At 47.3% G+C, this 19,626-nt stretch overlaps 8 protein-coding genes across 8 annotated transcripts; 4 read left to right on the top strand and 4 right to left on the bottom strand.

Annotated features, from left to right (window-relative positions):
• Nucleotides 1–12: 12 nt before the first annotated feature.
• EDB93DRAFT_1242982 (uncharacterized protein) lies at nucleotides 13–3,369 on the bottom strand (the record flags this gene model as incomplete). Its single annotated transcript, XM_041452088.1, has 20 exons — nucleotides 13–327; nucleotides 395–560; nucleotides 614–720; nucleotides 773–865; nucleotides 915–1,100; nucleotides 1,149–1,320; nucleotides 1,375–1,444; nucleotides 1,491–1,609; nucleotides 1,658–1,752; nucleotides 1,806–1,903; nucleotides 1,955–2,067; nucleotides 2,121–2,217; nucleotides 2,266–2,389; nucleotides 2,436–2,552; nucleotides 2,605–2,724; nucleotides 2,785–2,976; nucleotides 3,027–3,104; nucleotides 3,160–3,206; nucleotides 3,259–3,289; nucleotides 3,343–3,369. The coding sequence occupies 20 exons, from the start codon at nucleotides 3,367–3,369 to the stop codon at nucleotides 13–15; spliced, it is 2,367 nt and encodes a 788-aa protein (XP_041302821.1).
• A 1,293-nt stretch (nucleotides 3,370–4,662) lies between these two features.
• On the top strand, nucleotides 4,663–5,255 carry EDB93DRAFT_1093827 (uncharacterized protein; the record flags this gene model as incomplete). The annotated part of the gene is made up of 2 exons (XM_041446546.1): nucleotides 4,663–5,060; nucleotides 5,114–5,255. The coding sequence occupies 2 exons, from the start codon at nucleotides 4,663–4,665 to the stop codon at nucleotides 5,253–5,255; spliced, it is 540 nt and encodes a 179-aa protein (XP_041302820.1).
• Nucleotides 5,256–7,791: 2,536 nt separating this feature from the next.
• EDB93DRAFT_1107845 (glycoside hydrolase family 5 protein) lies at nucleotides 7,792–9,924 on the bottom strand (the record flags this gene model as incomplete). The annotated part of the gene is made up of 10 exons (XM_041447774.1): nucleotides 7,792–7,855; nucleotides 7,910–8,096; nucleotides 8,154–8,338; nucleotides 8,391–8,613; nucleotides 8,662–8,891; nucleotides 8,944–9,060; nucleotides 9,111–9,273; nucleotides 9,327–9,545; nucleotides 9,601–9,728; nucleotides 9,782–9,924. The coding sequence occupies 10 exons, from the start codon at nucleotides 9,922–9,924 to the stop codon at nucleotides 7,792–7,794; spliced, it is 1,659 nt and encodes a 552-aa protein (XP_041302819.1).
• Nucleotides 9,925–10,567: 643 nt separating this feature from the next.
• On the top strand, nucleotides 10,568–12,691 carry EDB93DRAFT_903255 (uncharacterized protein). The gene has a single exon (XM_041457878.1). It carries the CDS (start codon nucleotides 10,838–10,840, stop codon nucleotides 12,428–12,430), a length of 1,593 nt encoding a protein of 530 aa, XP_041302818.1. The 5' UTR covers nucleotides 10,568–10,837; the 3' UTR covers nucleotides 12,431–12,691.
• Nucleotides 12,692–12,717: 26 nt separating this feature from the next.
• Nucleotides 12,718–13,666, top strand: EDB93DRAFT_1176445 (uncharacterized protein). The gene is made up of 2 exons (XM_041450517.1): nucleotides 12,718–13,184; nucleotides 13,256–13,666. The coding sequence occupies exons 1-2, from the start codon at nucleotides 13,039–13,041 to the stop codon at nucleotides 13,344–13,346; spliced, it is 237 nt and encodes a 78-aa protein (XP_041302817.1). The 5' UTR covers nucleotides 12,718–13,038; the 3' UTR covers nucleotides 13,347–13,666.
• A 2,205-nt stretch (nucleotides 13,667–15,871) lies between these two features.
• EDB93DRAFT_1176434 (hypoxia induced protein conserved region-domain-containing protein) lies at nucleotides 15,872–16,764 on the top strand. Its single transcript, XM_041450516.1, has 3 exons — nucleotides 15,872–15,980; nucleotides 16,028–16,137; nucleotides 16,206–16,764. Exons 2-3 carry the CDS (start codon nucleotides 16,029–16,031, stop codon nucleotides 16,643–16,645), a joined length of 549 nt encoding a protein of 182 aa, XP_041302816.1. The 5' UTR covers nucleotides 15,872–15,980; nucleotide 16,028; the 3' UTR covers nucleotides 16,646–16,764.
• EDB93DRAFT_1176431 (uncharacterized protein) lies at nucleotides 16,765–17,447 on the bottom strand. Its single transcript, XM_041450515.1, has 3 exons — nucleotides 17,333–17,447; nucleotides 17,116–17,283; nucleotides 16,765–17,060 (listed from the first exon to the last, which is right to left on the bottom strand). The coding sequence occupies exons 2-3, from the start codon at nucleotides 17,248–17,250 to the stop codon at nucleotides 16,905–16,907; spliced, it is 291 nt and encodes a 96-aa protein (XP_041302815.1). The 5' UTR covers nucleotides 17,251–17,283; nucleotides 17,333–17,447; the 3' UTR covers nucleotides 16,765–16,904.
• EDB93DRAFT_1176430 (FAD/NAD(P)-binding domain-containing protein) lies at nucleotides 17,448–19,349 on the bottom strand. The gene is made up of 3 exons (XM_041450514.1): nucleotides 19,020–19,349; nucleotides 18,630–18,968; nucleotides 17,448–18,575 (listed from the first exon to the last, which is right to left on the bottom strand). Exons 1-3 carry the CDS (start codon nucleotides 19,200–19,202, stop codon nucleotides 17,682–17,684), a joined length of 1,416 nt encoding a protein of 471 aa, XP_041302814.1. The 5' UTR covers nucleotides 19,203–19,349; the 3' UTR covers nucleotides 17,448–17,681.
• Between the last annotated feature and the right edge of the window lie 277 nt (nucleotides 19,350–19,626).

Below are 19,626 nucleotides of genomic sequence, written 5' to 3'. Positions count from 1 at the left end.
TACTATGTATAACTACACGTCCAAGCCCAGCACAACGTCATCATCAATCCCACCGTCTCCGTAATCGATATCCATCTCATCTTCCTGCTCCTGTTGTTGCTCCATCAGCAGTGCTTGTTCCTTCTGCTTCGCTTGCGCTTTCTCAATATCATCCAATGTCCATAACGATACACCAGTTTGATTCTCGTTGGGATTCTGCGAGATCGTTCGCATGAACAGCTTCGAAAGCGTCAAGGCCATATCCGTGGAAAGATTAGAAGCAACCTCCGTGATATATTGATTTATCCATCGCGGTAACTTGGCCCGTTTATCCGCACGAGCAAAACGCTGTCACCATTGCCAAGTTAGTCAGACGATCGCTTGCAAAAGACGCACTAGCCTTATCTGCGAACACCATCAAACCCCAATCAGTCTTACCTCGCAAGACACGTCCAACGCATTGAGCGGCGTTGCGCATGGCATCAAAACCAAGAAACTCGGATTCTCTTATGCGGTATGCATCACGCAAATACTCCAACCGTGCTTTTAATATCCGGCTCTCCGTGTATTGGTATGGCACCCTATTTACGATTTCATCAGTTGCCGACTCTGTTCGATGAATTCGACCACAAACCCAAACATGATCACAGCTCTTCCATAGTTGTGATCAAAATCGATACCCTCTGACACTTTGCCACGCGCGACCGACAAAAGCACAGCTCCTCGACCATTATCGCAAGCCTGCAGCAATTCTGTGAGTGGCACAACTTATTTGTGGCATAAACATTCTCACTCGGCGATAGTTTTCCAAAGCGATGCTCGTCTCGTTTGCATCTGGCGTTTCCACAAATATTAACTTGTTCTTCCAGACCTCGTTGAGAATACCCTATCAAAACAATGAATGAAGTTTTATCTCGTGGGACACATAGATTTACCATATCATTCCAAGCTGCGACGATGGACTCCATGTATAGGTAACTAGGGAAGAAAGCCACAATCCCGTCTGGTACGATCTTGCTGTACTCGATGAGAATACTTCCAAAGTTGCGAACTACGGCAGGGTCGTTTCTGACTTCAAAACGTGAACTGATAGCGACTTGGTCACTTCCTCGCGTGATGACCTTCTATTTTCAGTGGACAAGAACACAAAGATTGGCAAGACAACTCACTAACGGTAAGAAAGCATTGCGTGTAAGCGTCATGGGATATGTTTCTTGCACGACAGGGGTGAATTGCAGCATCTTTGGATACATGTCCAACGGAGAGATGGTTCCTGAAGTGATTACGACGCTACTGAAATGCTCGAATACGGGTTTGATTGCGAGCGACGGATCCAGGCATCTGAAGTCAATGCTGAGTAGGGAAAAAGCTCGGAACGACCAACCAAACCCTCACGTGAAGTGGAAGATGGGATTAGGAACGGTCGCATTATCGGTTTCGAATGGTTCAAGAATAAGCAGAAACCCTGTAACAAAGTTAGAATCGATACTAACGAGAATTAGTGTTCGAACCCTTTTCGTAAGTTGCGACGAGCGTTGCAAAACTTGCGACCTTTTGCAATGCTGAGTGCTCATCTAGCCGATTCAGCTCCAATGTACGGATCATCGACTGTAATCGCTCTGCACAAAACCTAAAGGCTAACATTAAAAGATACTGGCGGAAAGAAAACTATACTCGCCGCAATGGTCGCCGTTCAATATAAGTGATATCTTTCAAGTGCTGTAGAAACGACAATGGTGTTTCGGCAACGACATGCAAAACGCGCATCCTGGTCTATGGTAGCTGTCAGCGGAGTGTGCCGCGTGGGTGTCAAATAGATTGAAAACCTTGAGATATTCCACAAATCGCTTCAGGAATGCCACAAAATGTTCGGCCTTTCTGATGTTTCCTGGAATAGCTTCTTTGAGGAGGTCGTCTGGCAAAACTTTCCTGGAAATTTCAGTAGAGCGGAGGGCTGCTTTCCTTCTCGACGAACCTGGGTTAGCCATGAATGCATCTTCGTCAGAAGCATCCGCCGCCGATTCCTGCAACCCTTCGACAAGTCTCGCATACTCGTCCTGCAGTTTTGCTGCGTCCGTTTTCTTGATCCTAAAAAGATATGCTTGAGTTGCTACGATCACAATGATATATAAAACACCGACTCGTCTATTTTTTCACCCAATTTCACAACACTGCGTGCAGCTGAGTCCAACATCGGTCGGGTCAAGTCAATACTCAGTGACTCGATGCATACATTATCTGTGATAAATTATAGAGAAATCAAATAATTATTGGACAAGATCCTACCAATATTGTGTGCTTCGTCAAAAACGACGATGGCATCTTTTGAGAGTTCCTTGGAAACTTGCTCGGCAACTTTAGGATCAAGCAGATAGTGGAAAGAGTAGATGATGACATCCACGAATGGCATCTTGCGCAGTTGATGAGAGTTACTGAGTAATATTGACGTCACTCACCATTCGCCGAACTGTGAAGTACGGACATGTCTTGTTTTCACGCCCGTGCTGAAGAACATCAGCTAATGTCCATATGCCAGGGGGTATTAAGGACCCAGGTTCGCCTTTACCCAGGTTCTAAGATGAGTGAGCATATATGGAGCGATTAATGTAAATTTCATTGCCTCACCTCATGCCAATCGCACAATTCGACTGAACCTGGATCTGCGCGACCTTTCTCACATGCAGCAGAATTGGTGAGGTCCCGACAACGGGCGTCAACTACCTTTCCCTTCTTCTCCTTAGAGACCTAGAAAGGCATAAGCTGGGGCACGGGTATTTCATTTTTCGTTATGGAATGTGTACTCACATCTGGGTGTATGCAGAGATTCTTCCTACTGGTGAGTCCGAGTCCCATGAAACTTTTTTCTTTTGTTTTTTGTTCTGGAGTTTCTGCGAACTTAATCCGGTATGCCATGAGACGCTTCAGCTCGGCCAATGCTTTCTCAATCTCGGGAACCGTCCGTGAGCAATAGATAAGTTTCCGTTTCGTGGGGTAAAACTAGCGAGAAGCACTCAAAAATCTGCTGAGATACGAGCTTTAAAACGTACCTGCTGGTATGACACAATTAGAGACAGCAGTGAGACGGTCTTCCCTGTTCCTGAAGGCATCTCCAAAACGCAGTGCCCCTAGAGTAAAGCAGTCAGAATAGCAGGCCCAGGACAATATCTACGTGTGCTGTACTGTTGCATCCAGGGTTCTTTTGAGATCACACATGTACGCATATTGTTCTGCAGATAAGTGAGTCAGCGTTAAGCATGGCTCGCACTTGGATGCACGAACCAGGGTAAATTCGGTCATAAGGGAAGATAATCTGAAGTAGAGAACTTCAGCATCATGATTCTTTGCAAATATAACAATACAAACAGGTAGATTGTCGATAAAGAACTTCATGAACACCGTACTCGACGCAGATGGTGGCAAGGAAGTCTTAAGACGAACCAGAAATATAGCATACTTATTGTCGCCTACACGCCGACAAACATTATTGTAACGCCGTGACGAGTTGTTTGTGACATGACTGTGACCGTGTAAGATTCAATATTCATGTATTACATAAAATAAACATCAATATTGGGTTGAGTGTTGCGAGATCAGTGACGACTCCGGTTGCTCAGGAACTTGGTTCGGGGCCTTGAACGTACTCTATTAATTACTAGACATCAAATTACGTCGGCGAGGCGGGTTCAAAGTTCGAACCTGCATGAGTTACTAGCTTCTGTCGGAGTATGAAAAACTGGCTGTTTTGCTTCTTATGTACTCACTCGCCTGATTCACTTGTACCTGCTTATTCACTATTTAGTTGCTAGTAAACGCACTATTTCCAGCATGTTTTAGCAGGCTGCCCTCTCCTGTCAACCGATAGGCTTTGCAGAATATTGCAATCAAAGCCACTTGCACAATCACTAGCAGCCTTACAAGTCTTGTTGCTTTTTGTTCGGCGACGCGCGTCAGTGCACAGGAAAATATTTTGGTGAGCAAAGAAATCTTGAAAGTATGACAATGGCCATTTTGTGGCCTTGCCTTGCAAGTTGAACCAACTGCAGCCAATCAATACGTGCTCGTTGGTGCTCAAGTTGCGTGAGTATTGTGTCTCGAATTTGGATTTACAGTGTTCTGAATTCGTCGGCCATCAGAAACATGCCTTGAAGTCCTGTCATGTCACTATGTCTGACTTTGGTTCTAGTGCTCACCCTGTTCGATTTTTGTTCAGCCTCCAGATTTACATAAAAGTCGGGTGTTGCTAATGCCCTCGTATCTGAATTCCACAATTTTTTCTGTGCAATAGTGGCAAGTCCTGGGATGATCAAAACGACTGAGGCTTTTTCTTTTAATTTTGTGTGACCCGTTCGCCTCGAGCTCTAGCCTCATCGATGACGTCAAGTTGATCACGTGATTCGCATTGTCGGGTTTGTTTTAAATTAAACTTTGGTGTTTGGCGAGAAAACTTCAAGCCTCAAGGCCTTGATCTAGTGTTGTGGGCAGAACTGACGAGTTCTGCCAACCGGTTTGGCAGAACTGGTTGTGCCTGGCAGATGGCAGAACTCCATGAAAAAGTGCTGGCAGAACTTGGCGGAACTCAGGGTTGGTAGAGCACTAGTCCATAATAATCTGTACAATATGTGTACCTTAAAAAAAAGTGAAACGAGTCACATATGCCTCTTGGCTGATCCTTCGTCCCAAAATATGGTCCATGCTGGTGGCCGCCCAGTGCCATCCCTAATCAACGACAACTTTGAGCGTCTCGACAAAGTTGCAAACAGTTCTGGCCGTTACTTCTGGAAATGCAAGCACTGTGGTAATCTCGACAATTCCCCTGGCGCCAAAATCCAAGGTCGCGACAATAGTCTGCCTAACCATATCATCCGCCACTGCAAGGATGCTGCTCCTGAGCTTCGCCGAAAAGCCCGGACATTTATTATGAACAAGACAGGTGACGATGGTGGTCAAGTTATCTCACCAGCTGCTTCGTCTAGTTCTGGTGGTGTGATCAAGAAGCGGAAGAAGATTTCGACATTGGATGGATATGTAGACTACCCACTTAGTGACGAGCAAGCCAAACTTGCAAATATAAAACTGCTTCGGTAGGTTCACGATGAATGTGCAACAAAAATTCCAAACCAATATCATGTAACAGGTTCATAATTCACGCCAACATCCCATTTCGTGTAGGAGATGACGAATATTTTCGCGAGTTTATCGACGTAATTCGGCCATCATACAAAGTTCCATCCCGATATGTATTATCTCATCACCTCCTTGATGGTGAGGCTGTTTGAGTCCAGCAGGAGGAGATAGATCGACTCAAGGAACGCAAATGTCTCACACTGCTTCTTGATGGATGGGAGGATATATTGAAGAGAAGTCTTTATGGCTCAGTTGCCGTAGAAGTGAATCATCCTCCAGTTGTTCTCGCATTACAGGACATGACTGGACAGAGAGCCACATCAGATAATCTTATCACCGTCTCACAGAAGGCAATGGACCAAATGGAAGTTGGAGATGGCAAAAATTTCATTGCAGTCACGACAGATAATCCAACTGTCATGCAGGCTTATCGCCGCAAGTTCCAGGAACAATATCCCTGGATCCTCGTAAGTCGATAGTCAATCCACATGTCATGACAATTGCACTAACTTGCAATTGGTAGGGATTTGTATGCTTTATTCACAGTCTCAATACATTAATTGGAAACATTATGTCGTATCCCACGATGAAGAAAGTTGTTGCAAAAGCAACTCGAGTAGTTACCTTTTTCAACTCATCCCACTACTGGGGTGGGCAGCTCAATGATGAAGCGAAGAAACAAAACATCACGCGGAAAATGAAGCAGAACTGCGAGTCCCGGTTCTATGCATTGATTTTGCAATGTCTAAGTGTGTTAGATTATCGGTGAGATTCCACTAGCATTATCAAAGACAGAGTATCGGTACCAATATTTGACCTCATAGTTCTCCGCTGACCCTCATGTGCATGCGCCAAGATGCAAGGAAGAAGACAAATAATCTAACTCCCGTCGCACACGATGTTATCAAAATAATTCTCGGCGACCCTCTATTCTGGAGGCATCTGGAGCAGATTGTCAACACCGTCAAATTCATTGTCGACGCAATTGGGAACCTTGAGTCGCGCCAAGCTTCGCTCGCGGACTGTATGCTGGAACTCCTTCGGTGTGCCAAGCAAATGTCGCAGCTGACTTTCGACGATGACTACGACATTGACTTCTGGAGACATGCCAAGTCAGTCTTTAATCGACAATTTCACACTATGAACACCGAGATCCACTCACTCGCTCTATATCTCCACCCAATGTGCCGAAAACTCGCAGTCACCCAAGTAGCAAATGGGAGGTCATTCCAATTCATGGTTAAAATCGCACTTGGCATTGCGAAGCGCTGGAAATGGGACAAATTGAAGGCGAAGAAACTGGTGGATGACCTGCAAGTATACAACGAGTCAGTGGCACCATTTGCGGGGGGGCAAGCAGACGGCCTTTTGTGGTGGAAGAACCTTCCAATGAATGCAGAGACTCACCCGCTCAAGGCATTTGCCATGACAATTTTATCAATTGTCGGGCATGCAGGCGAGGTTGAACGGACATTCTCCGATCTCGGCACCACACAATCTGCAAGGCGCTGTAATCTTTCAGTCGAAACATTTGAAACACTTGGGAAGATTCGCGCAAACCTTCGTTATGAGCAAGCTAAAAGAGCGGAGGACAACGGAAAGCCTGCACATCGTCGGCATATGCATATGCACACTCGCGAGGAGGTTGGAATCAATGTTGATGTCGCCCAGGATCTGGAAGTCAATTTCGCATGGGCGCCTCCCCTCGCAGCAGAACCACAAGATGTAGACGACCTCCTTGCAGGTCCCGAGACCATATCAGCCGACGAAATCGCTGAAGCATTTGATGCTCTCGAAGTACAGGAGAACCTAGAAGAAGTTGTGAGTATTGACGACACAGAAGTTCTTGAAGGGAGGGCCTTTGATTTTGTCGAATTGGAGAGGGTTGACCGAGGGTTAGTACCACAGGCTGCTGTAGATGAGGTGGATGTTGTGGACCATGATGGTGAGGATGATGGATGGGACGAGGCGTCGTTGATGTCTTCAGTAGGACTGTCATTGATGTTGTAGATACAAAATTTTCACCGCTAGAGTTATGCCAACCGGCAGAACTGGTTGTTCTGCCGGTTCTGCCGGTTCTGCCGGTTCTGCCGGCACTACTATTCTCAAGTAGTTCTGCCCACCACACTACCTTGATCCAATTACAGCCGATATAAACATTACGCAACCAAGGAACCCAGGACGGGATTCATGAGCAAATCAGTGAATTAGGAGAGTTCGGCTAGAATGCGAAGCTTTCTACATACTTATTTTGTAATTGAGTACGCACCCGGTAACATATTATTAAAAGTCCGCCTTGCAACCACTTATCTTTACATGTACAACAAATTTACAGCATCTCGTTGCTCCTTCGAGTGATTGATTATCGATTAATCGATCCTACGTATCTGTGAGCTGCAAAGAACCAGTGCGTTTGATGAACTGACTCAATTGAAACTGCAAACCGGTTCTACTCATCGAGTCAACAATATATTAAATTAATACTACGCCACAAAAAAAACTTCCTAAGTATATGCTTATCTAAAGTTACAGGTTGTAAAAACAACTGTACTGGAAGTCCGCACAGATGTCCAAGAAGGGTGACGTGAATTGTCAGATTGTACAACAAAGAAAATCGTACGTTCATTGATCATGAGTCCAAGAGCAAGTCAGATATAGCATTCATTTAAATGTAAGGTCGAGTATCTTTCAGTCCGCGGCAATGGATTGGGCCGCGTTCCCAAGGATTTGCTGAACAGTAGTCGAGCCGGTACTGCGAGGAGGTCAGTAAATGTCAGAATGTAATATTTATGGCTGGACCACGAACATAGCGTAACCATCATTGGGGGACTCGCCAGTAGTTTCTTCGGGAGTGGGTGTCTCTCCTGAGCTGCTCGGCGTAGGCGACTCTCCAGTGGTAGTAGAAGGAGTGATGGTAGTACCCGGTTCAGCTGTGAGGCCGGACTGACCCCATTGGTACTGCACTATGCCGTTGAGTCCCGCAGCAATACCAGCTAATCAAATATTTGTAAGGCCAGAAAAGATACTGAGGATGATACTGAAGAACGCACTATCAAGCCATGTCGTGTAAGTTTCTGCTTGCTGTTGGCTGGTCACACCATAGCCAAGCGAGCTTTGTCGCTTCATAACATTGTTGGTAGCAAATGGAGCAACCGTAGAGTTGAATGGCACGAAGTCAGGAGCATTGGATTGCGTAACTAGACCAAAGGCAGTGAGCACCGATGGTTTTCCGACGCTGAGATAGATATCAGATATTCAGATACATTGGACAATCACAAGATGCTCACGCAGATGCACTTTGGGCCTGAGTGGTGATCCACTGGACACCGATTTGCTCTACGCTTTGCCAAGGCGCAACATTTGGGTCATCAGGACCATATGATTGCTGGTCGGGGAATAGCTGGAATGAAGAGAACCCGATATCTGGAATGTTCGAGATGTCTTGACTGTCGACGCCGTATGAACCGTCATACAGTGACCCCGAGGTCGAAGCCTGTTGCCTCTTGGTAGCTGTCAAACATAATCAGCCGAGAAACTGCTACGGTAGTGTTGACTTACCTGTCGAAACCCACCGTCCTCTTACTCGCACACCGTCTTCCACCAGGGTCCCCGCACGTTTCGCAGCTTCTCTGTTGCGGCGTCTCCTCTCAGATTGTTCTCGAATAATTTGCTTCTTGGTCACAGGTTTTGCTTGGCTACGCTTCTTTTTTCCAGGAGCTGGTGATGGAGCTGGTGCTGGGGTCAGAGGGTACAATTTCGGGCAATCTGTACACAAGTATCCTCCGACACTAGATCAGCCGTCAGATAGTGCCTATGGTTGTCATCAACATTGTGACATACCCCGAAGAGATGAGGTGGTTTGGATCAATGCTGCGGATGTGCGCGGCTACCGTCGCATGCCAGGCCGTGATCGTTTCTGTCGTACAGGTAGGAGATGCTGGCAAGGTAGAGTTGCATCTGGATAGTCTATTAAGTTGAGCAGCTCCAAAAGATAGGCCACCACGTACCTGGCGTCATTAGCCAACTCATAACTGAAGACCGATGCACTATTCACGTAGCGGGAGACCACTTGTGTCGTGTAATTCATGAAAGACGTTAATACCGATGAATTGGTATAGAACTCGTCATGAGTTTGGAGGCCGAATTGGCGAACATATGAATCCATGCCACCTAAAGTCATGATCAAAAATGATGCAGGGGACAAGAGTCCAATCAAAGCCAACCGTAATTGTTAGATAGATAATTGCGAGGAAGGGTGTCGTTCTGGAGTGGCACAGGGTTCCAGTTGTTCGTAAGAGATAGAATGATGTATAGGCCATGTTGTTCAGCCATTTGGATGATTGTGTCAAGCTTTTGGAGACCGTTCGGTCCAGCGTTGACAGATACGGTGCCATTCTGGATGAGTTGGAACCAAGTGCCATTCACGGGAATGGTGTCCACATCTGACCATGATTGATGGTATCAATTGCATCGAAAGGGTAAAACAGTGATACATACCATTGAATGCCCATAGTCTGACGACCTTGATGCCAAGAGCTGATATATTCGCCAGCGTATTCCATATATCCTCATTCGTGTTTAGCGTAGGGAGCCAATAAGCGTTAGTACCGATGTACTTCAATGAACTGATTGAAGATGTTTTACTGCAGGTTCACGTCCAACCAAGATTGATGCATACCTCCCGTTCACTACAAAGTCAGGGCCGTTGGTGCTCACATAGGGACTGGATGCCCGTTTATCGATGGTTCGTGATGGAATAGCAGCTACCGCGGAGGCCCAAAGGATGCTGAGGAACAAAGACCCCCAATGGAGGAAGTTCATGGTAGCGCTTCTACACACCAGAGGCAACCAGACAATAAGTGAGAGGCGAGAAATGGAAATAGTGCATGCATCGAACTATAAGTAGGGTGCACCCTAGGACAGGTGAAGCTTCCGTACTACGTGCCTGACAGGAAGGCACGTCGCTTTGAGTAAGAACATCATGCGTGTGACTCGTGTCTTTTTCGATCGGGCCAGGCGTCAATACCGGTATTCAGTTCAGAATGAACGTGATGCATTGGTATTGGAAAGAACCACCGACAGCGAATTGGAAGAGAACCTAGTATTAGCAGGCGGACAAACAGTCCACCCGAACGGGAATAGTAACTGGAAGCTGGAATTGACTGACATGAGCTGATCATGATAGCGCAAAATATCATGCTCAATGTTCACAAGCCTGTCGACAGACGCAGTTACGGAGCTGACTTGACAGGGTCGCAACCTGCTGCCGAGGCCTGCGATGTTTCGATCTGAGTCGCCTACGGATATTGATATTTGTTGCCATTGCCTTTGGTAAACGCACAGATTTGAATCGCATGCTACCGACACATGTTTCCCTGCAGGCAATTGGTACGGGCAGTGTATGTAACATACATGACAGTGACAACACAACCAAAGCACAGCAAGTACGACTGATCGACTGAATTAGGAAATTGTTAGGAAATTCAATTGGTGCTACCACGCGGGGGGATGATCCCCGACTTGCATTATCCAGCCAGCAGCAGTTAGTACACCTTGGATTCTGAATGTCTTAGCTTTCAGCTTTCCAAAAAAAAAAAAGAATAACACTGAACGCCGAGTGGTCGACCTCTTATCAAGATATTCATCGAACACGAAGCTCTTACGAAACTTCTGTTGTTCGACTCATCAAATTTTCAAACTTAAAGCTTGAGCGCTTGAGCTACAAGCAGCTCCAATGCTCAGAGCACTTACAAACTTGCGTACTCGCCCGTTGCGTATCAATGCACCCCTAGTGCCCAGACATCGTCGGCTCAAATCACAGAATCAGCCCACGACATGGCAAAAAGATGCACCCGCGGATCAATTCATGCCCATTGAGGACCCCTTCACCCAATCGACATTATTTACTTTGGACTTTTTCAAACGCCTGGCAAAATTCTCTCTTATAGGTGTCTTTGCAGTTGGGATCACCGGATGGACAGTATTCGAGGGTTTACATATGTGGGTAGAGAATGTCGAACTCGCATGCGATCAAGATAGCGAAACACGCAGATGGGAGTGGAATTACGAAGCTGAGAAGTGGTCAGGCGGGGACAAAGGTGGCACGGACCCCGCACTTGGGTTCAAAGGCAGGCATGCTGTTCGTAGTGCATGGATCGCCGAGAACTGGGGAACGGGCTCGGGAGCGATCATCAGCCACTCGAACACGGTTTCGGGACGAGGCTCCCGGGGTACAGGTGGTCTCAGCGTTGTAGAAGCCCGCCTGGAGGTCGCCCAAAAATTTATGGCTCTTGCCATCAGCATCGCTGAAAGCAAAATGTCATCCGGAATGTTACGCCCGCAAACTATGGGCGAGCTACTCACCCGCCACGCTTCTATTCTCGAGCGGATGGGGACGAGAGATGCACTTTTACAGGTTCGTTCCCAGTATGAGCGAGTGTGGGCTGGACTGCCCGCCAAGGGCGCGGATGCTGCACGAGTTGCATTAAAACTTGGGGACCTTGACTATCGTCTCGGGGACTTCGAGGACGCGCTCGCATGGTGGGCGCGGACCATCAGCCTCACCCAGGGCACTCAGCAAACAAATCTTTCGGCTCCTGAATTAGCACAGACCATCCCTTCATCTCCGTGTGCACAACGCACGCTTGCCACCACGTTGGTATCACTTTCCGCATACTATTCTACCTCTGGCCACCTTAAGGAAGCGCAGCATGTACAGGAGTCCGGACTCGATCTCCTACGCTCGATTCCGTCTCCTTCCAGAATTTCAACAGCATCTCCACCACAGGCATTGCATTCTTTATTTCTACTCCACCGATCGTCTCTGCTTTCCATTCACCTCGCAGAAGTTCTCTACGCCCTTCGTACAGCACCTGAACAGTCAATACAATGGTTGGGGCGCGCTGCAGAATCATCCGAGCGAGTCGCTCTCGCCCTTGCAGGTCTCCCATTCACCCATCCTGATGCACCAGGCTCGGCAATTCCCCATCCACCTGCCTCAGAAGCATCTTTAGTTCCCGTATTTGCGAAATCAAATGCAATGCGAAAGCCAGCTAAAAGCCTCCTCCGCGATGCCCGCCGGACGGCTGCTGAAGCCTGGAATCTCATGGGTATACTGAAGGAAGGCGAGAAAGATGGTGCGGAACGCGCCCTTGAGTGTTATGAACGTGCTCTGGGGTGGGCAGGTGTTGCAGCAGACCGTTCCGGCGGCATCGGTGAGCCTGGGGAAGGCACCCCAGAAGCAGAATGGAAAATACTTTGGAACAACTATGTTCGTATGCGCGAAGCAGCACGGAAGCAAACGGAGAAGAAAACAGCCCTAGATTGAATTCGTTATTTGCCATCTACGGCTGATATGTCGGATTGTTCGCTCATCTTATCTGCATTGTACTACTCTCATTCAGAACCAATTAAAAGATGTGTCATGCCGGGCATACCGCATGATATCTAGTCAAATGACGTTCTTATTATTGGGGTGGTGGAGGCGGTGGAGGCGGTGGGCGGTCGAACCAGTTCATCTTACCTAAGTGGGTTCTGCTTTCTTGACGCGTAATCGCCATCGAGGTGCGCCCCGACTCTTCGATTTAATTTCCCCACAATCGATGTCCTCCCTGCAGCCACTGTCCTCGACTTGTGGGTCGACGACTAAGTCACTCTGATCTGGTTTGATTCGAAAACGATGGATCCGAAAGTGCGGCTACAAACAGTACAACAATCGTACATCTGTGCATCGTCATGATGGTCCTGGACGGGCTTTTCCTGATAGGCTGACAAGTCCAACATACCCCAGATTACACGGCCGCCCTTAATGAACGCAGACAGCCCTTTATAGACCAAGGATGATATAGTCTTTTCTTCTAATAAAGCGCAACATATCCATACAGCAATGCCGCCGCCATCTTGACACCTATTGCATCACATGTTCACGACATCATCATGCAGCTGTGCGCGTTGGCAAAAGGCACTGCACTTGTATGTTTGACATTGTCGCGGGACTTACCCGATGTGACACTCGCGGGTTGCTCCTCTACATCGCACTCTTACGGTCGGATTACTCCATGGTTGCTTTCATATCGGTATCGGTAAACCAGATTTCACATTCTTTGTTTTCCCGCTTCCATTTACTGATTTCTTTGTGCTGGACAAACAACAGGGTCCCTTCTTTTACGTATTATTCGGGTGGAATACCCTCAGGGATTCGGTTCGCTCAGCACCGAGGCTCGCGACTGTTGCAGATACATTGAGATCGTAATCACAACAAGTACTCACTTTGCACCACCCAGGCGTGACATACGAGCAGACACGGGCATAGTATTGTTGTTTGCTCGCTTCCCACGGCTGCTCACTGCATGATCCACACGATGTCGAGGTGCTACGTAAATGCTTGTACCGTAATACCTTACCGGTTTACGACAACCAAGATATTTCAACGCCTAGTGACTTACTGTTTGACAGCCAAGGCAGGAGTGTGCAGGTGCTGTGGCTCGTCCAGGCAGAGCGAGGCCTCGCCATTCAGGGGTATTTCGCCTGACCAAGATCTAGGAATCTTCTATCAATATGAAGGTAGCTGTAATGCTTCCACATCCCAAAGAATGTGAATGAAGCCGCGCTCTCACAGGCTCTCACTTGGATCATGTAGGTGGACGCATGTCCTAGTTTGAAAATCAACAACGTTCATCGACATTCATCACTAAGCTGATGACATGGCCTGTATTCCTGCCGGGTTGATCATTAGCGGTGCAAGTCGCCACCAATTCCTTACTCTGGGCCTTAATGTCTATACTGGTTTGTATAAACAGAGATGGGGATGACTGGTAGGTATTCGTCTACGGAACTCTCAAATACGTCGCGGCGATCAGCGTCATCCAAGCCCACTCATTTCCCATGCAACTTTCAATTGCACGAAATCAAATCGGCCTAATAACCGCAGCATCAGGTCGCGGATGGAGGCCCAACTGAGCGGCATCCACCGAGCATACGGATCGTACCTAAGACTTGCTAGTCTCAAGAAGCTTCTCGGTGAAGCTAGTGGTATCCGCGTGATGTGCTTTCGCAATTTCCTGCAAAATGGTATCATCCACATCGGGGTCTTCTGCAGAGGCCTAGATATGCTTTGTGATGGCCTCTGCAAGGACGATCGCGTCCCTGATAGCTAGATTCATACCCTGACCGCCCGCAGGTGAATGTAGATGAGAAGAATCCTCGCATTGCCGATGTCTCCTGTGAGGAAGGTCAAGTTATCAGAGCTAGATATATCATCGGTGCAGATGGCGCCCGCTCAATGGTGAGATCTCAGTCCATGCTAACTTGGCCTTATGGAGTGCCTGACAATAATCTGTAGATCTGTACCATTGCTAGAATTGGCTTCTCTGACCTAGAAAGCCAGAATCCAGTCAGTCATGTACGCTCTTAAATGGTCGTGTATTGATGAGGCCACCTGCAACTTCGTGCATACACATTCAGTGAGTCCTGCCTGTATGGATCGTGACTGGTATAACGCACGTTTTGGCAACGCTCATCATTAATATTATAGCCGCTTCTCCAGATTCTAGTGATAGAAAGAGAACTTTTCTTACCATTTCTTCCGTTTAAGGCCTTACTATTTCATTAATTAACGACGCATAGCTACATCATGATAGCCTCGGCTGCTCTATGAGATTACATGATCACTAGCAGCGCTTGATAACCCCCTGGCAACACCCATTCCATGGTCCTAAAAGTAGGGCAGTAGCATATGATAGGTACCAGTGAACTTTTTCTAGAAGAGTAGGACACAAATGACACGTCATTTTTATTGACAACTGCGAGCATATATTTAGAGTCAAATCCGCTAACTAAAGCTTGAAGGTTTCAGCATCTCAGGCCTACTCGGAGGAGACCGCGAACCTGTTTTGGCATTACAGCAAGTCTACGGGTTCCTTGTTTACAGTTACATATTAGTACTCGCGAGCATTATTTTGATTTTCTCCCTTTTTAGACTCACGGTGACAAAGTTTCGCGGGTTGTTCCCTCTTTGGAAGGTCAACTCGTCTGTGGATGTGGCCCATCAGAGTCATCGCCATGAGGAACAAGCCACGCTGTCAATTGTACGACTCGGAGTTAATATATCGGTGACCATCCTTCAATGGCAAGATAACATATCATGATATCAGTCCAACGGCCCACGGGCCTTGCTGTCATTATATCATCACGAGTTGACGCATTTTTTGATAGCTAGCCAATGGGCTCACGATTATCAAAATGCAGAATAAACGGAGACAGCATACCCGCAGCCTGCATAACCACCTTCTACTATCCATTCTGGTCAGAGAAGGAATATTAGATTGATTGTAAGACAAATAAGATCTGAATTACGAGGAAAGAAAGTGCGTAAATATTTTTGGGCAAAGCCTGAAGGGGTTTCGGTCGGAAATAACGCTCCGATCCTGCTAAGAGGTCAAGATGAGCCATGCGCGTGAGTCCTCGAGGGCGGGAGGGTCACTCAGGATCGTGAGCGACTCTCGGTGTTCGGAAGTGATGCGTCGAGCAAAGATGATGCTGGTATTATGAATTGTAAGCTTGATTTGTAGATTCTGAAGACCGACTTTATTCCGCAGTGTTCAAATTGATTGCGAGACGCATTGCTGCTGAGGGTGCACGTGGTGGGCGGGAGTAAAAGAAGGAGTACTACGACTACAACTCGGAGCACAGAGAGTTTGCTACTAGTCACGGTCACGAGATATCCCAAAAAGGATATCTTTGCCACATAACACTCGAATTCTCCGAGTCCGAGCCGTTCCTCGAATTCGCTTTGAACACAACATCTGCAACCAACTTGCAACGTTAATTTCGTGGGGTTGTATCAGCTGCGTTGCACCCTCCCGAGCTTACTGTTTCAGGTACTTTCAGTTATACCGTTTTTTAATTTGTGTCACGAACCATCCAGGATGTCCACTTCTCCTGCTGCTGTTCCGACTACCCCAAGCCTTCACACGGGAGAGTCTTATCAGGAAAAAGCATGGAGAAAATTCAGGGAGCAACCATTAGTCCCTATTGGTGCGCATAATGCTACGACATTTCCCAATCACTTTGTCCTCCGAATCTGACGACTCGCGCGGTACTAGGTACCCTTGTGACATGTGGTGCACTGATCATGGCTACCGTCAAAATGAGACGAGGCGACTCCCAATCTCTGAATAATTGGTTACGTGTTCGTGTCATTGCTCAAGGTGCAACTATTGCCGCTGTCTGTGCAGGAACCTACGTAATGGGTTCAACTCCTGGCGAAAATAGACAACTCGACGAGATACAAACGCATAGGGAAGCTCGTGCTGGCAGGGATCGGAAGGAATTTGAGGACCGGCTGAAAGCTGCGGAGAGGCAGTGGAAAGAGACCGAAGGTGTTGTGTCAGGGAGGGACTTGAATACGAATATTGCCAAAGGCGACTCCTCCTCGAAGGCGCTGCCGTCCGTTCAAGACCAAATACCTCAGAGTGCTCCGTCACGGTCTGGCGCAAGTTGGTGGTGGTTTAAATGGCCATGGGGTGGATCCTCGGCTTCCTGAACTTTGCGAATCAACCAACAACCATTGTGTAACAACGATTTGGCTACATATTTCTCTTCTACAAATGCATAATAATACAGTCGTTGGCAAATCCTCATTAAAGCAAGAAAATATCATGCCGCTGAGAGTTAATCATGATTCATAGGTCAGTTTTCTCAGCAGTGACATACTGTCTTCCTGCTGTTGTCCATGCAATGCGGCGAACATGATCTCTATTATGCTTTCATCATCCACACCTAGTATCCGGTAGTTTCCTAGCTCACGTATCTCCTTGGGTACGCACTTCACTCTGTTCTTCAACTGCCAGGCGCCCACCGCCATACAGCTGATTCATGACTGCACACCGTCTTAATACCGAAAGCTCCTTTACAGCCTCGTCGTATGCGTGTGAAAGCTTTATAGGATCTTGTTCTGCCTAAGTCAATTACTGATCAAGATATTATCCTTGGTAGAATTATTGAGTCACATACTTGCATCCCACGGAATGTATCCTCCGTCCTCCGGACGAAGTAGGAGCGAAAGTTATATGAACTGAATGATTTAGCCGTCCGCAAGGTAGAGGCGTAGAGATTTAATACGGCCTTGCGGGCAGGTGGAGTCGCCATTGTTTGGAAACGGAGATGGGAAGGAAAGCAAGACTGGAAGTGAAGTTAGTGAACGCCTCCAAAGAAACCGTGTGCGTAACACTTATTATATAAGCGGAAGTTCTAAATCAGCGCCATGGCTTTGGCTTGAGATACTCTATGCACTAAATTTGATGATTGTGCACGGTGGTAACAACTGCCATGCTGGTGGTGAGTGGTCGGCTGCACTACATCTACATCAATGCTATTTTCTACGCTTCGTTGTATTCGTCACTGACTCGAAAAATGAAATATCGAGGTACAAGTACCGTGAAATAGGTGAACGTGTGCGCAATATCAAACAATGGAGAAGTGAAGGTATGAAGTCCGAGCAATGGAATCAACATCAAAAAATGGAGAGGTGAAGGTAAGAAGTTTGGGCGCGATCGAATTGCTTTCACAAGACATGCTTATTATCTTCTTCCCAGTCCACTCACCGCCCACGCCATCCTTGTCTGGATGAAGCCAAGATTTCCACCAAGCCACAGCGCCCAGTCCCGCACAGCAGTAGCTGAGATTGGGAACAACCATGAGATATTCTTATCTTGCATTCCCAAAAATGAAAGCAAGTTTTTAGTAAACGCAATCACCTCTAGGGCGCGTTTATACCTCTCCCCTGCAAATTCACGCAGAATATAATCAGCATCGACGCTGGAGGGCTGCGAAGCAGATGCATTTATATGTTTTATGAGAACATCCCCAAGGAACACTGCATCACGGATACCAAGGTTCATGCCCTGTCCGCCAACGGGAGAGTGGATGTGCGCCGCATCTCCGATGAGAAAGATGATACCGCCGTGTTTCGTGGTGGAGTTGTCAGCTGCCACTGTAGCACCCTGGACCTCGTTTCCACCAATTCGAGTGAACACCTTGTCGGCGATGGCGGAATGCGTGCGGAACCGAGTTACCCATATAACTTCCTTGATGCGTACCGGTGTGGAGTTGGGATTAACTGAAGCATCTGATGAGAGGATTGTGGGCGCGAATCGATCAACGAGGTTCTGTAGGTACTCCTTGCTTGGTGAATGTGGAATCTCTCCATCCACCAGAGGGACACCTGCGCCAATTCGGTATATTGGGACTCCAATTTCCTTCCCGTTCTCAGCTAGTAAGTCATTGAACGACTTCGGCAAAGGGATGGAAAGGAAGAAGCTCTCAGGTGACATCGTAATTGAAAACCCCAAGTCACTGTTGTCTCTGCCTTCGTAGATAACATCTGCAAGAATCATTTGAGCCAGATTGTTAACCCTATCACCCTCCTCGCCAGTCTTAGGGTCTGTAAACTCGATACCAGCCATCTGACGAGTCTGTCGACGAAAAAGAAGTGAGAACCAGTAAAAGTGACACCAGATCAGACTTACAATAGAACGAGCGCCATCTGCGCCGATGACATACTTTGCAGTGATGGTCTTTCCATCTTCGAACATGACATCCGTGAGATCGGCATCATTCTCGTTCATCTTCAAGGAGGTGACTTTGCAAGGCCGGTGAACTGTCACACCATAACCTTTGAGTTTCTTGCCGAGAATATGCTCGGTAAGATTCTGTGGGATGATGATGGCATATGGGTGATGGGTGTACTTGTCGAGATAAGAGAGGTTGATAGAAACGAGCTTTGACGAGCGGTTGCCAATATTGATGCTGCTTATTTTGATTCCCTTTGCTACAATTTCTTCCCCGCAATCTATGGTGTCCAGTGCCTAAACAAGACACGTATTTATCATGGCCGAAAGTTGTAATACATGACATACCTCTAATGTTGCGGCATGAACGACTATAGAGCGTGAGGTATTCTGGCCTTGTCTGACTGCATCAACAATGACAAAATCCTTAAAGCCACGATGGAGGAGAGAAAGCGCTGCAACAAGACCAGAGGGTCCTGCGCCAACGATCAAGACAGTCGTAGTGTTTGGCATACTAGTCACGTCGGCCATACCGTGTAGAACGGAAAGTGAATCCTGGCGCTAGTGGCTATTCTAGAACTTAGCTTATATCCTGCCAGTGCCCGGCCGGTGATACGAATCGTGTTGGCAACAGATGCGGACAAGGCTGAGAGTTTCCTTAGGAAACTCAGCCTTGTCCGCATCTGTTGCCTTGCCTCTGTTGGTAAACACAATTCAGTTGGGCCCGGGTCAACTCGTCAGTTTCAGCTGTAACCGCGGCGGGTTTCCACAGTACCCTCGATGGCTGCTGAAACGCTGATGAGTGGGTCGTATGATAGTATCACCAGCCTGAGCTAGGCTGTGCCGAAAGTTGCGATCAATCGGCCGACTCGTTTCTTGCTTGCTAATTTGTTTACGTAATCATAGTCGGTTGCAATTACACGCGACGTGTCTAGTAATTTAGTCACGCGCTTTT

This window comes from Suillus bovinus (genome assembly GCF_016758785.1).
Source record: "Suillus bovinus strain UH-Sbo-P2 chromosome Unknown EDB93scaffold_87, whole genome shotgun sequence".
Lineage (NCBI taxonomy): Eukaryota > Fungi > Basidiomycota > Agaricomycetes > Boletales > Suillaceae > Suillus > Suillus bovinus.
Note: the sequence above shows the minus strand (reverse complement) of the source record. Positions and strands in the feature narration are given on the sequence as shown.